We start from the raw sequence: 14392 nt of genomic DNA on the forward strand, positions 1-14392 counted from the left end.
CTCCAGAACGTATAACGATATAGTATTCAAAGGGATGAAATCCCTGTCCATCTGAGTTGTAAATCAGCCAGTGCTCATATATGCTGGATAAGTTGCTACCTATGTGGGAGTCATTCCATCACAATGCCCTCCTTCTTGCTTTGTGTCAGGAAGAATCATCTAAAAATAGGAGCAGATCTGGTTTCCTTGACACATCACATGAGGTTCAAAGAGTCATCTGCTCTCATGCGTGATGTGTTCTGCAAATGCATTAAGACAGAGATACTGCGAGGTGTTGGTGAAGAGCAAAGTGTTGGCATTCAGCCACCACTGCTCAGATGGTGTGTGCCTGGGGCAAGTTACTCATGTATATATTTTTAAACAGGAGAAAATCAAAGTTTAGTAACACGTATATATGGGAGAGAGTCAGAAAAAACTGAGCAACTCACCAAAGTGGCTGCAGCCCCGCCAGCCTCATCTAAAGACAAAAGATGTTAAGGGTGGGGAGAGTCAGTTCTGGGAGATGACCAGAAAAAAATACACAGTAAAACAAGAAGACCAAGCCAGTCAATCTTTAAGGAAATCAACCCTGAATATTCATTGGAAGGACTGATGCCGAAGTTCCAAGTAAACAAGGGTGATTGTGATGCAGACTTAAACATTATCTTCTCTGAAGATAAGAATTTGTAGAGAGTTGATAATAAAATTATGGAATGCTTTACCAATTTGCTTGGCATCCTTGTGCAGGGAGGCCTTGCTAATCTCTTTTTTCCTACAATTTTAGTACATGTGCTGCTGAAGTGAGCACCTGGGGCAAGTTATTTTACTTCTCTCTGCTTCTGTTTCCTCACTGAAAAAGGGTGATAACCGTACTCACCTCTTAGGGTTCACTCCAGAACATGGCCTGGTGCATGGTGAGTGCCAAGGAAATGTTTCTATAGGAATCAAGTGTGCAACAGTGTCTCATTTCTAAGGAGTGGCTCCATCCAGTGGAAATGAGAAAATTCTAAGATTCCTAATTATCCCTCATGTTTTATTTATACACCTAAATCATACATTTCCAGCATTCTGTACATATGCCTTGATTTTGTTCTTTTCCTCCCCAGTTGAATACAGTGCAGACCAACTGCTCGCATCCAGCTGAGAGTCAGTGATTTTAGCATCCATGTGCTCCCGTGCTCAGCTGCTTCAATCATGTCTGACTCTGCGACCCCATGGACTGTAGCCCGCCAGGCTCCTGTGTCTGTGAGATTTCCTGGGCAAGAATACTGGAGTGGGTTACCACGCCCTCCCCCAGGGGATCTTCCCAACCCAGGGATAGAACCTGAGTCTCCGGCGTCTCCTGCATCTCCTGTGTTACAGGCTTATTCTTTACGGCTGAGCCATTGGGGAAGGCCCATTAGCATCCACAGTACTTAGTATGTCTCAACTTTGTCCCTATTGTACCAAGGTCATGAGATCTTGCACGTCTTCTCTAGTATCATCATTTTTTCACATCCACTCGTTTCATGAAGGCAAAATGGTCAACTAGCCACAACTAATCAGACACACAGGCTAAAGTAGCTTGAACTTCATGTGATCAAAAACTTTTACTGAGGTCACTTGGAAAATGGAAATGGAGTTTCCCACCTGGAGGGACTCACAGCCTTATGAGGGGTAAACATAAAGGAATGTATAATCTTCAGAGTGTGGTGAATGAGCACAGTGGACAGACATATGGAGATTCAGCCGAGGACAGAGAAGGAAAGGATCTCACCTGTGGCCAGGGAAGTGTGGTCACCGATGATGGGATCGCAGAAAAAAGAAGAGCTGGCTGAGGTCCATCCAGCACAGCCACTTATCTTGGGCAAATTACTTAAAGTCTCCCTGGACCGTCACTGGAGAAGGCAATGTCACCGCACTCCAGTACTCTTGCCTGCAAAATCCCATGGACGGAGGCACCTGGTAGGCTGCAGTCCATGGGGTCGCTAAGAGTCAGACACGACTGAGCGAATTCACTTTCATATATTGGAGAAGGAAATAGCAACCCACTCCAGTGTTCTTGCCTGGAGAATCCCAGGGACAAGGGAGCCTGGTGGGCTGCCGTCTACGGGGTTGCACAGAGTTGGACACAACTGAAATGACTTAACAGTAGGACCGTCATTAATAAAATAAGGATAAGATCTGCTTCATTAAAAAACTGATGGCACTTCCCTGGTGGTCCAGTGGTTAGGACTCTGCATTTCCGCTACAGAGGGCATGGGTTCGATTCCTGGTCAGGGAACTAAGATTCCAAAATTGGATGGTCAAAAGAAAAAAAAGATACAAATGAACTTATTTACAAGACAGAAATAGACTCACAGATATAGAAAGCAAATTTAGGGTTACCAAAGGGGAAAGGATTATGAGAGATAGGTTAGGAATTTGAGATTAACAGATATACCCTATCATTATAAAATAGATCAACAACAAGGCTCTACTTATAGCACTTATACTTAACCTTGCAATAACCTATATAGTAGAAACGAATCACTTCGTCATACATCTGAAACATAAATCAACTGTACTTCAATATAAATAAATAATTTTTTAAAGAAAAAGACCCACTTCAAAGGGTTATTATTATTATTTTGGCTGCACCAGGTCTTAGTTGCAGCAACCGGGATCTAGTTCCCTGACCAGGGATGGAACCCACGGCCCCGCATTGGGAATGCAGAGTCTTAGCAACTGGACCACCAGGGAAGTCTCAAAGAGGATTAAATGAGATAGAAAAATGTGCTCAGTAAATTGTGAGGCACATAGAAGACAGAATGAGTTATGGCCAGGAGCAGTATCATAGGAGGAATAGAGATATTAGAACAGGGTAGGATGGTCAGTGGCAGGGAATGGATCATCAAACAAAGTGAGAACCTTCATTACAAGCGAACAGCATCAGGGCAGATCAGGCAGCAGCCGAAGATTACCCCCCCAGGCAAGCCGTGATTGAAGCCAAGAGCAGACCATGATATTTATGATGACTAATCCATCCTTGCTGGGGTGGGGATAAGGGGCAAAGGGGGCCAACTCCACTCTGGGAAGCTGAGAATCAACAACGAAGAGAGCTGGGGCTCCTGCCAAAATCCTCAGCTTTCTTCATGGGGGAGCGGAAGAGATTATTGGCTGATGGAGGGTTGGTGGCATTGGGCAGGACCCTAGGGAAGCAGTGAAAGGTTTGGAAGAGCCACTGTCCAGAGGGGAGAGAGGGTTGCCCAGATCCATGTTAAAGGGTGACTAGGCGCACTGACTGTGATGGGTTGTGTGATTTTCTCCAATAGGACAAAGGACAGGTGGTTGGATTAGTTCAAGGGGAAAGGCTGGCAAGGGCTGGAAGGAGAGGAGTTGAAGCAGTTCACAATGATGTCAAGTTTATAGAGGAAGCAGAGTGAGGTCAGGGAGGGCGGGTAGTCAGTGATGGATTTCTGGATGTGGGCACCGGGAAACAGAAATGTCAATAAGGTGGACCAGTGGGTGGAATGAGAGAAAGGGGAGGCTCAGAGCTTGGGGAATCTGATGGTCAATGTAGAGCAACCCTTAATGGTAACAAGGTTTAAGGTGGTCCCTAACGTGAAGAGGCAGATTCTTCAGGGTCCTGAAAGATAAGATGAGGAGTAATGTTTCATCAAGGTGGAAGAGGACCAAAGTTCTGAATGTGACTCTTTATGTAACATATCTAGTATTATCACCACAACAGCCCTTCAAGTTGAGGATTTGTGAAAAATGGAACTTCAGACATAAATGAAGAAGACTGCCAAGTCCCTCAGAACTATTTAGATGGGTGGGGGTGGTTAGGTCTCTAAGTCATGTCTGACTCTTGCGATCCCATGGACTATGGCCCACCAGGCTCCTCTGTCCATGGGATTTTCCTCACAAGAATACTGGAGTGGTTTGCCATTTCCTTCTCCAATTAAGATGGGAAGCTCAGGTAATTCCCTGGTGGTTCAGTGGTAAAGAACCCGTCTGCCAATGAAGGCCACTTGAAGCATGCAACCCAGAACTCTGGTTGCAGTAACATTATTTAAGGAGTCTTTGGGCTTCAGCCAGAATGGGTGGGATAAGCATGGCAGGACGAGAGCGCGGTTGTCTCCCCCAATGCCTGCTGGTGATGCTCTTCTAGCCTGAGGTTGGTAGCCTCCACATTTCACCCAGGAGCCAGGTTCACTGAGGTCCTCCGCAATGTGGACGGGGAAGGTGTGGAATTGTCATTGCCGAAGGAACATGAGGTCTGAGCGAAAGTAAGGAGAAGTGGATGAACTCAGCCGTTGTAAATTTGGTCACCCAAAGTTCCTCAAACAGTTACACATAGAATTACCATATGACTGAGAAATTCTACTCCTAGATATATACAGAAGAGAAATTGAAAACATATGTCCACACAAAAACCTGGACCTGAATGGTTCTAGCAGCTCTACTTGTAATAGCCAGAGTGGAAACTGTGTAATAGCCGAGGAAAGGATGAACAAAAAGTGGTACAGATATCCCCCACGTTTCTTGAAAGTTCGCTTTATACCACTTCGCTTTTATGAAAGACCTACGTTAGTACCTGTTTTCACTAGCCTGAAGAAATCTGAAGAGGATTTTTGCTTTTACAGTAAAAGGCAAAAGGCGAAAGTAATAATACTGTGTCTCTTTTGTAATGAGCAGTTATAGAGGCAGTGCCTACCCATGCCTGGGAGTGGCACAGTCAAGCTCCTCCCCCGAAACCACACTCAGCATCTCAGCGTGCAGTCACCGTGGTCTTCAATTGTGTCTGTGAGCATCTGTGCTTTCTCTCTGTTTATTTTGTGCATTCATTAGCAAGATACATCCTAAAATAATGACTTCCTTATTTTATGCCATTTCAGTTTACGAAATGCTTCATAGGAATGCTCTACTTTCAGATAGAAGAGAAAACCTAAATATTCTGTGCTGCAATGTTATTTATTCAGCTATAAAAAAGGGAGGAAGCATTGATTCATGCAATAGTATGGACAAACCTTGAAAACAGTATGTGATATGAAAGAGGCAAGACACAAAAGGCCACAAATTGTATGACTGTGCTTATATGAAATATCCACAACAGATAAATTCATACAGAGAGAAAGCAGATAGTGATTGCCAGAGACTGGGGGAAGCAGGGAACGGGGAGTGGGTAGAGGGTTTCCTCCTGGGGTGATGAAATGTTCTGAAATTAGATGGCGGTGGTTGCACAATTTTGTGAATACCCTAAACACCACTGAATTATTTGCTTGAAAAGGGTGAAACTTACCATATGTGAATTGCATAGCTCAATAGAAACCATGATAAATAAATAAACTTTGACCACCCAGGGCTGCTCTATGGAGACAGTGCAGCAGTGAGCAGTGAAGTGATGTATCCGAGATCTGTTTGCTACCCCTTGGCATCGGGATGGGAGAGCTGGAGGATGGATGAACTTGGATGGAGGAGTTTTCTAGAACCAGGATCCAAGTGAGTCCTCCAGTTGGATCTCAGGTGACTGATGACCCATAGAGTTAGTATTCCTTTCTGATGAACGGGGCAGTGACGGCCGGGTGTGTCGTAAAGGACATGAAGTTTGATGTTTTCTTAAGAGAGTCCATCTTCACCAGAATAAGGCAAAGTATGGTCAGGCTCAGTACAGACAAGAGGTGGGGAAAGCTGTGGGAGCCTCTTCAGCCTTCCTTTCTCCTGGAACCATCTGGTGGGCTGTAATCATCAGAAGATGTAGATTCAGGTATTGGCCACTGAAAGCCGCAGTCTGGAATATACCTCATTGATTTTCTTAGGGGCACCATGGCAGAAAAATAGGACTCACAAAAGCCACCGCATGGGCAGGAGCCCCACACATACTCAGTTCAACTGATTGCTCCTTCAAAATCCATCAGGTCCAATTACCTCCAGATGGGGCTTCTGGTTAGGGCTGCAGAGAACTGTTTTTGTTTTTTGTTAAAAATTTATTAAACAGGTCATAGCATGCAGAATCTTCTATCTTCATTGTGGCATGCAGGATCTAGTTCCCTGACCAGGGATTGAGTTGGGGCCTCCTGCATTGGGAGCACAGAGTCTGCATTGGACCACTAGGGAAGTCCCTTTTTTTTGTTTGTTTTAATATCAATGGCTGGAAACTTTATTTATTTATTTGCTGTATTGTATAGGGATCTTAGTTCCCTAGCCAGGGATCAAACCTGTGCCACTTGCAGTGGAAGCACCAACTCCTAACCACTGGACTGCCAGGGGAGTCCCCATTTTAACAGTTTTTAAGTGTACAGTGCAGTAGCATCAAGGACAATCGTATTGCTGTGCAAACATCACCATCCTCAATCTGCAGAACTTTTTCATCTTCTCAAACTGAAATTCTAGATCCATTAAACACAAACTCTTCATTCCCCCTCCTCCCAGCCCCTGGCAACCACCAGGGTTCTTTCTATCTATCAAGTTTGACTACCCTAAGGGCCTCACATGAGTGGAATCATATAGTATTTGTCCTTTTGTGTCTGGCTTATTTCACTTGGCATGAGTTTTCAAGGTTCATCCATGTTGTAGTATGTTTCAAAAGATCCTTCCATTTTAGGCCTAAATAATGTTACATATAATATAAACAATATTTTTAATATAAACATTTTGTTTATCCATTCATCCATCAATAGACATGTGAATTCATTCAAGTTATTTCTGTCTTTTAGCTATTGTGAATAATGCTGCTATAAGCATTAGTGTGAAAATGTGCTTGAATTTCTGCTTTTAATTCTTTTTTAAAAATTTACTATTATTTTTTAAAATATTTATTTATTTGGCTGTCCCAGGTCTTAGTTGTGGCATGTGAGATCTAGTTCCCTGACCAGGGATTGAACCTGGGCCCCCTGCATTGGGAACAGAGAATCTTAGCCACCAGACCACCAGGGAAACCCCTGCTTTCAATTCTTGTGCACATACATAGACATAAAATTGCTGGACATATGGTAATTCTATATTTAATTTCTTGAGGAGCCAGTTAAAAAAAAGTTAAGCCTTTCTGTAAGTGATGAAAAACAGTTAAGAATTAAAACAGCCAGTTTGATACCCTGAGAACAAACAAACAAACAAAAACATACCTGGCCTTTCTGGTTTTTAATAATGTTTACTGTTCTAGTGGACTTCCCAGGTGGCTCAGTGGTAAACAATCCACCTGCCAATGCAGGAGATGTAGGTTCAGTCCCTGGGTGGGTCTGGGAAGATGCCCTGGAGGAGGAAATGGCAACTCACTCTAGTATTCTTGCCGGGAGAATTCCATGGACAGAAATCCTGGTAGGCTACAGACCATGAAGTCGCAAAAGAGTCGAACACAACTTAATGACTAAACAACAACAACGCCTAGTGCTTTAATTATTTTTAAGACAGATTATTTATAAGAAAACAGATAAAACAATTTTCAGATTTTATTTACTTGGAATTTATTTTAAAAAGAAAACCTTTTTAATGCCATGAATACATGTAACATAAAATTTACCATCTTAATCATTTGTACATATCCAATTCAGTGGCATTAAGTTCAGGTTTTATTTTAAGGTTTATAATCTCATCCAATTCTAATATCATTGGGTTTCACGCAGGTCATAAGGCACAGAGCCTTGGGACTCTCTTTCCTCCTACTCTCATCCCTGCCACATTTTGTACTCCTTCTGGCCCTTCCCTCAAAACCACAAGGGCAAAGCAGTCTGAGTCAGGCTGCCTTTGTGACCATCTTTTGTAATACACTAACATTTCAACATATTTTTGGTAGCCCTTCACATTAAATGGCTGTCATTTTGCAAAATGAAATATGTATTCCTAGGAAGTGTTGTGCTATATACAGGTTGTTGGCCAGAGAAGGGATTTATATCTATAAATCCCCCCGTCTTCCGATGGACATGAGGTGTAAGACTTAGGGCACAAGATGTAACTTGTTTAGGGCTTATCTGTCCTCTGTCAGTGAGGGAGTCTAACTAGACAATCTGTGAAAGGCTCAAAGTCCAGGAACTGATGATGCTCTTCTTGACCCTCAGTGCTAAGAGAAAGGAGCCAAGATGGCAAATGTTCACGGTCTTGGTGGTTATTGCTCAGTTGCTCAGTCCTGTCCGACTCTTTGCGGCCCCATGGACTGCAGCACACCAGGCTTCCTTGTCCTTCACAATCTCCTGGAGTTTGCTCAAACTTATGTCCGTTAAGTTGGAGATGCCACCCAACCATTTCATCCTCTGTCACCCCGTTCTCCTCCTGCCTTCAATCTTTCCCAATGAGTCAGCTCTTTGCATCAGGTGGCCAAAGTACTGGAGCTTCAGCTTCAGCATCAGTCCTTCAATGAATATTCAGGGCTGATTTCCTTTAGGATTGACTGACTCGATCTCCCTGCAGGCCAAGGGACTCTCAAGAGTCTTCTTCAGCACCATAGTTTGAAAGCATCAATTCTTTGGCAGTCAGCCTTCTTTACGGTCTATGGTCTCACATCCCTACCCGACTACTGGAAAAAACATAGCTTTGCATATACGGATATTTGTCAGCAAAATGACGTCTCTGCTTTTTAATATGCTATCTAGGTTTGGCATAGAAGCAAGCGTCTTTTTTTTTTTTTTTTTGGAAGCGTCTTTTTATTTCATGGCTTCAGTCACCATCCACAGTGATTTTGGAGACAGGCCTAAGCACATTTTTTTAACCTGGATCCTTCCCAGAAGCCTGGCATTTTTGCTACCTGAGCCTCACCTCATAGCTATTTTCCAACGGAAATTGGGGCTAAATGGTCTGAAGAAAAGGAGATACGTGCTCATGAAAAACACGGAGAGGGTGGGGCAAGCAGGAGGGGGTGGGGGCAGATGGCAAAAGCGGGATTGGGGGAGGGCCCAGTGGGCGGTGCAGGGCCCCCACAGCCACTTGGGAGCAAGTAGAAGGGGCCACCTTGGTGGTCGGGATGGGCTCTGGGTCTCTTTCTTGGCTTCCGCGTACGTGTTCTGAGGTCTGGGGGCTGGCTATGGGGTGACACGGAGTTCGGCAGAGCTACTGCCCATTCCGGCCCCACCCCTTGGCAGGAAAAGCCTCCCCGCCGCAGTGACCACATCCCCCCCGGCAGGTTGCCTGGGAAACGCTCGGCAGGGGCTGGGGCATCCAGGGCACAGTTGCCCAGCAACAGGTGGTGCCCTCCCTTCCGCCCTCCTGTGAGGCAACTGTCCAGCACCCTCTGCTCACACAGGGAAGAGCGGCTCCGACAGAGAGTCAGAAGCCCGGGACCCACTGCCTGAGGTGAGGAGTGCAGGAGGCCCCTGAAGGTGGGGGACCAGAGGGTCCCCAGGAGGTGAGCAGAGACAAACAAGACGGGGGTCGGGCAAAAGGTGAGGGCAAAGCCGGAGAGACGGGGACGGGTGTAGAGGTGGCAAACCCAGGGGAGCCTGCAAAGAGCAAGACCAGCTCCAAGGAGAGTTGTGAAGGCCAAGGAGCACCCAGGGTGCTGGCCGGCCCACACACCCGGGCAGGGCTGGGATAGGTCTCACTTCCTCACCCCGCACTTCCTCTTCCAGGCAAGACCTGAGGGGGCTGAGACGGGAGGAGAGGAGCCCTCAGGGCCCTTTAAGTTTATCTGAGGCACCCTGGAGTCTGGGAGGAAAATATAGCTTCGAGGAAGGGCCTAGCTGCAGACCCGGCGGGCCCTGTCTCTCTGGCCATCTGGCTCCTTCCCGCCCTGTCTGGGTCTCCGGGCTCCTCTTTCTGTGTGGGTCTGTTTCTCACCCAGATGTCTGGGAGCCCGGCTCCCCTCTGTCTCTCTCCTCCCCGTGTTCACACCCCTGAGGCCCCCCTCTGTCTCTCCTGGTGGTATCAACCTTGTCTCAGGCGCTTCCTCTCCTGACCGCTGTCTCCTCAGATGCCTCCAACCCCAGCGCCGCCCTCGGGGCAGACGGAGGCCTCCTCGTGGGTCCCGCTGCCCTGCGGACCCTGCATCCCCATCATGGTGGCCCTGGCCGCTCTGGCCGCCGTCTTCCTCCTGGCCACAGCCGTGTTGGCCGAACGCCTGTTTCGCCGCTCCCTCCCGCCGGACCCCAGCATCCGAGCACCCACCCTCGTGTGGCGCCCCGGAGGAGAGCTGTGGATCGAGCCCAGAGGCACGCCCCGAGAGCGCTCTGAGGACTGGTATGGCTCAGAGGTCCCCCTGCTGACGGGCGGGGCCCCAGACCCGCCCGCCCAGGGGGGCACCTTGGAGGCACGAGCGACAGCCCCGCCCGCTCCCTCAACCCCACGCTCCCCCCCCAGCAGCCTGGTCCCCCAGACCCCACCCAATGCCCCAACCCAGAGCACCTTCTGGGGGCCCCAGGTCTGGGAGGAGAGGCCCCAGGCTCCAGGCCTGGTGAGCTGGGCTGAGCCTGAACAGAGGCCAGAGGCCAGCGCGTATCCCGGGAGCCCCCAGGCCCGGAGGGTGCGGCCAGGAAGCCCCGATCTTGAGTGGGGCCTGCAGCCTCGGGTCACCCTGGAGCAGATCTCAGCATTCTGGAGGCGTGAAGGCCGAAGCAGCGTGGGTTTCTGAATCCCCAGGGCCTGCCTGGAGGACTGGCCTTCCAGAGACCCTGGGGGGAGGCCCAACCTCAGAGGGATCTTAAGATCCCGAGGCTCCTAAGAACTTGAGCTGACACCTGAGGTCTCCTTGGAGGAATGCCCATCCCAGGCCTTTTACTTGTGGATTTCGGTTCCCCTGGATCTGGGCCTGGGAGGCCTGGATGTGGACAGAGCCTGTGCTTTGGCAGGAACTCAGTGGTGTCTTTGCTTAGCTGCTGGGGGCTGTGGCGCAGAGAACTGGATTTGGGGCTGTCTCTGGTGACTCAGGCAGTGAAAAAATCTGCCTGTGATGTGGGAGACCCAGGTTCGATCCCTGGGTCGGGGAAGAACGCCTGCGGAAGGAAATGACAACCGACTCCAGCATCCTTGCCTGGGAAATCCCATGGACAGAAAAGCCTGGCGAGCTACAGTCCATGTGGTTGCCAAGGGTTAGACACAACTGAGTGGTTAACACTGCATCAGAAGCTGCCAAGATCACACTTCGGATTAAGAACTCAAGGCAACAGACAGGAAGGAAATAGCATCAACACGGCGGCTTCCACCTTTCTTCCGCGTGTAGTACCTGAGATGCCAACACTGGAGTCAAGGGTCCCATAGATGCTGAAGAACAGACTGTGGTGATGACGAGTGTCAGCTACTAGCAGAAGAGACAGGAATTCAGCTTCCCAGGCCCCCATCATCCCACCAGAAAAACACATACAGAGAGGTCAAGATCCAACAGAACATCTTATTAGATACAAACTGTGGCTTTGGCCCCCTGCTGGTGACAGAAGGCCCTCTCTTGCCTGCAGTGGGACCTACAGCCTGAAAAAAGTCAGCAGGCAGCAAGTCCTCTTGAGGCCATCTCATCTTAGCCCTCTGGATCTTACCCCTCCACATGGGGGGAGGCCTGATCCACGGAGATCTGAATTTGATCCAGTGCAGAAGGAACACTCTCTTGGAGCAAGGCAGCTCCTAAAACCGCGTCCCTGGCCATCTTTCCTCCCAGTTCGCTAGCCAGAGCTGCCCCAAGACAGGCTTACTTATAATGCTCCACCCCACAAAAATGGAGCCCCCATATCTGTATCAGCTGACCTCCCCTTTGGGCGTGGAGCCAGGAGTTGTGGGTGGGGTGGGGGCAGGCGAAGGAATTTCCATTCCCTGGGATCTGACTTCTCAAACCTCAGTCCTAAATGTTAGGATTTCTGCCATATCAGTTGACCACCTGTACTTTATATTTTTCTTTACACATGGTTTACTCTTTGCTTAATAAATTTATTTTACAAGGAATCTGTTGTGTATCATTTCTGTAAATGGAAAACCAAGTACCACTGGCCAGAAATAGAAGGTTAAACATGGAGATAAATACAATGTAAACAAAGATATCAAGTTCTAAGAGACTTGATTTCCTGCTGGAGGCATTGACCTAGAGATTTACCCTTTTTTTGTTAAAAGGATCAACAGTGTTGTTGTTGAGTTGGTAAATCCTGTCTGACTCTTGGCGACCCCATGGACTGTATCCCTCTGCCCATGGGATTTCCCAGGTAAGAGTACTGGAAAATTCTTGCCATTTCCTTCTCCAGGGGGATCGACCCAGGGATCAATCCTGCGTTGGCAGGTGGGTCCTTTACTGCTGAGCCACCAGGGAAGCCCTGTCAGCAGTGTTAGAAAAGTGGCAGACACTCTAGCGCCATCCTGAGACCTGCCCCCAGATGACCTGCCCTGGGAGCAGCCATCCTGTGTGACTTAATGCCGGCCAGAAGTCCCTCCCCCAAGTTCATCCACACCCAGGAAATGCTGGGGGGTAGAGGCCAACACTCTGCTCTTCCTGCCAGGAGGGCCAGGGAGCCTCCCTTCTCATTGCATGGATGTCAGAAGTTGGAGCAGCAGTCAGGGAACCAACACACCCACCTCCCCTCCCACCCGAGGCTGAGGGACCCTCCCCTCTTCTCCCACCTCACCCTCTTCCCGTCTGTGTTCCTCCCAGCCTGGCCCAGGGGGTGGAGGAATCAGACCTGACCCCGCCCTCAGGGAGCTCTAGCAGCTGGCGTGGGGGTGGAGTGAGGTGAGATAAGACCGGAAGACACTAGTGATACCAGATCAGCCCCATCTCTGTCACTCACAGTTGGCTAACAGTGTTACTGCTCCTTGTCACCATCAGCTAACCAGACTCTGTTGTGGGGACTCCGCCCACGAGGTGTGAACGGTCCCAGGGAAGCGAGAGCTCAGAGCTTAGACGCCTGTGCACCAAGGGCTCAGTGGAGGGACAAGGCCCCAGTGCTCAGATCTGGTTCTATCACCCACTCACTTGGAGAAAAGCAATTTCTGTATTCCTGGGCCTCACATTCTTTCTCATGACACAGAAAGAGTTGAAAGTTAAACCAATGCTCTATCGGAGCTTTCCTAGCTGTGACATCTAAGGATATGATAAAATGAAAGATGGTCTCATACACTCAGGTGTGGATGAATGTCATCTCCCTGAGGCAGAGTCCAACTTGCTGTCCCCCAAATCTCCTTTATGTCCCCAGACCCAGAACAGGATCTAAAATATAGCAGAAGCCCAAAGAAAGGGCAAGGGGAATGACTATAAATAGATGGATTAATAGATGCATTCATTTTACTCTTTCTCTTTTTCCTTTTTTTTGGCTGCACTCCATGGCACATGGAATCCTTGTTCCCCAGCCAGGGATAAACCTCATGTCCCCTGCATTAGAAACCTGAAGTCTTAACCACTGGACCACCAGGGAAGTCCTCCCTTCTCCCCTTTATTTTGAACCTCTCTTCATTTTTTTAACACTGTCTTGTTACTCTCTCATGCTGAGTCCTTCCTTTACGCCTTTCAGCATTTAAAATGTACTTCTTCAGGACTTCCCTGGTGGTCCAGTGGTTAAGACTCTGCACTTCCAGTGCAAGGGATGCAGATTCGATTCCTAGTCAGGGAACTAAGATCCCACATGCTACATGGCCAAGAATTAAAAACAAATGAACAAAACCATAAAAATAAAGCATACTTCCTGAATGGTCCTTTACCTAAAAACTCTGTAGTCTTGAGTCAAGTTCTAGAGTGTCTGCTCACTCTCATTCATGACAGCTGGCTTCCTCTTATGTTTTCTAAGTTGGGGCCATGAACTCAGCTCCAGCAGGGCCTTAGCCATGGAAATCCATGTGACCAGCTCCAGGGTGTCGCTTTAGAGAGCTTCTATGTTTGCTCCAGCCAAGGATGCTTCAGGGGAATCACCAAGCCTGAACCATATTATTTGTTCATTTTTATTTATAGTCTTTCATTCCAAGACTATATAAATCATATAAATTTGAACCCCAAATTTAAATGAAGGCACATCTTTGCTTATGAACTCTCAGGGGAGCCTTTCCATTGCCACCAGTTCTCAGGGTGTGACCCAAAGGGTTCTTATGTGCTCCCTGGGTTTTTTTGTTTTTTGTTTTTTCTAGTCTGCATTTTCACTGAGAGTGTCACCCTTTGAGGGACTGAGCTGAATATTAGAGTCTCAGTTTTCAATGCCCCAGGTAAATCTTCTTCTCCAAAATATAGGTGGAGGTAAAACCCAAACTCCTTCTTTTTGCCAACTGTCCATGAGCTCCCCCACCTTTGGTTTTCGATTTCCTCTTTGTGTGTGGCTCCGGGGATTCCCCTTAGTTTCTTGAAGCTCAGCTGTGCTTTGTAAAGGATGTTTGCTTGATTTTATGCAGCATTTCTAGATGTTTCACAGCAGGCACGTGCTTGTCAGATTAATACCATTCACAGTATCACCAGAAACAAACAGCCGATTTCCCCTATAACCAAGGTCAAATCTTCACAGCTAAATTTCTGGAAGGACCCGTCTGTCCTAGCAGGCTACATTTGCTTATCTCCCCATCACTCTGCAACCTG

At 47.8% G+C, this 14392-nt stretch overlaps 1 protein-coding gene and 2 non-coding genes across 5 annotated transcripts; 2 read left to right on the plus strand and 1 right to left on the minus strand.

The window, feature by feature from the left end:
• Positions 1–681: 681 nt before the first annotated feature.
• LOC136162166 (U6 spliceosomal RNA) lies at positions 682–787 on the minus strand. The gene has a single exon (XR_010661999.1). It is a non-coding gene; the product is annotated as a U6 spliceosomal RNA (small nuclear RNA).
• Positions 788–2169: 1382 nt separating this feature from the next.
• Positions 2170–2242, plus strand: TRNAG-UCC (transfer RNA glycine (anticodon UCC)). Its single transcript has one exon. It is a non-coding gene; the product is annotated as a tRNA-Gly (tRNA).
• A 6645-nt stretch (positions 2243–8887) lies between these two features.
• Positions 8888–11793, plus strand: C2H16orf54 (chromosome 2 C16orf54 homolog). Of its 3 annotated transcripts, none has more exons than XM_065920356.1 (2): positions 8888–9222; positions 9839–11793. In XM_065920356.1, exon 2 carries the CDS (start codon positions 9839–9841, stop codon positions 10493–10495), a length of 657 nt encoding a protein of 218 aa, XP_065776428.1. In that variant the 5' UTR covers positions 8888–9222; the 3' UTR covers positions 10496–11793. The 3 variants fall into 3 exon arrangements, with proteins under 3 accessions (XP_065776428.1, XP_065776427.1, XP_065776429.1); XM_065920355.1 differs by having other exon boundaries at positions 8890–9274; XM_065920357.1 differs by having other exon boundaries at positions 9209–9311.
• The last annotated feature ends 2599 nt before the right edge of the window (positions 11794–14392 follow it).

The sequence above is a fragment of the Muntiacus reevesi genome, chromosome 2 (assembly GCF_963930625.1).
Source record: "Muntiacus reevesi chromosome 2, mMunRee1.1, whole genome shotgun sequence".
In the NCBI taxonomy this organism is placed as follows: domain Eukaryota; kingdom Metazoa; phylum Chordata; class Mammalia; order Artiodactyla; family Cervidae; genus Muntiacus; species Muntiacus reevesi.

What these genes read in the sequence shown, in the direction of transcription:
- C2H16orf54 (XM_065920356.1), top strand. Translation starts at nt 9,839, where the DNA reads ATGCCTCCAACCCCAGCGCCGCCCTCGGGGCAGACGGAGGCCTCCTCG.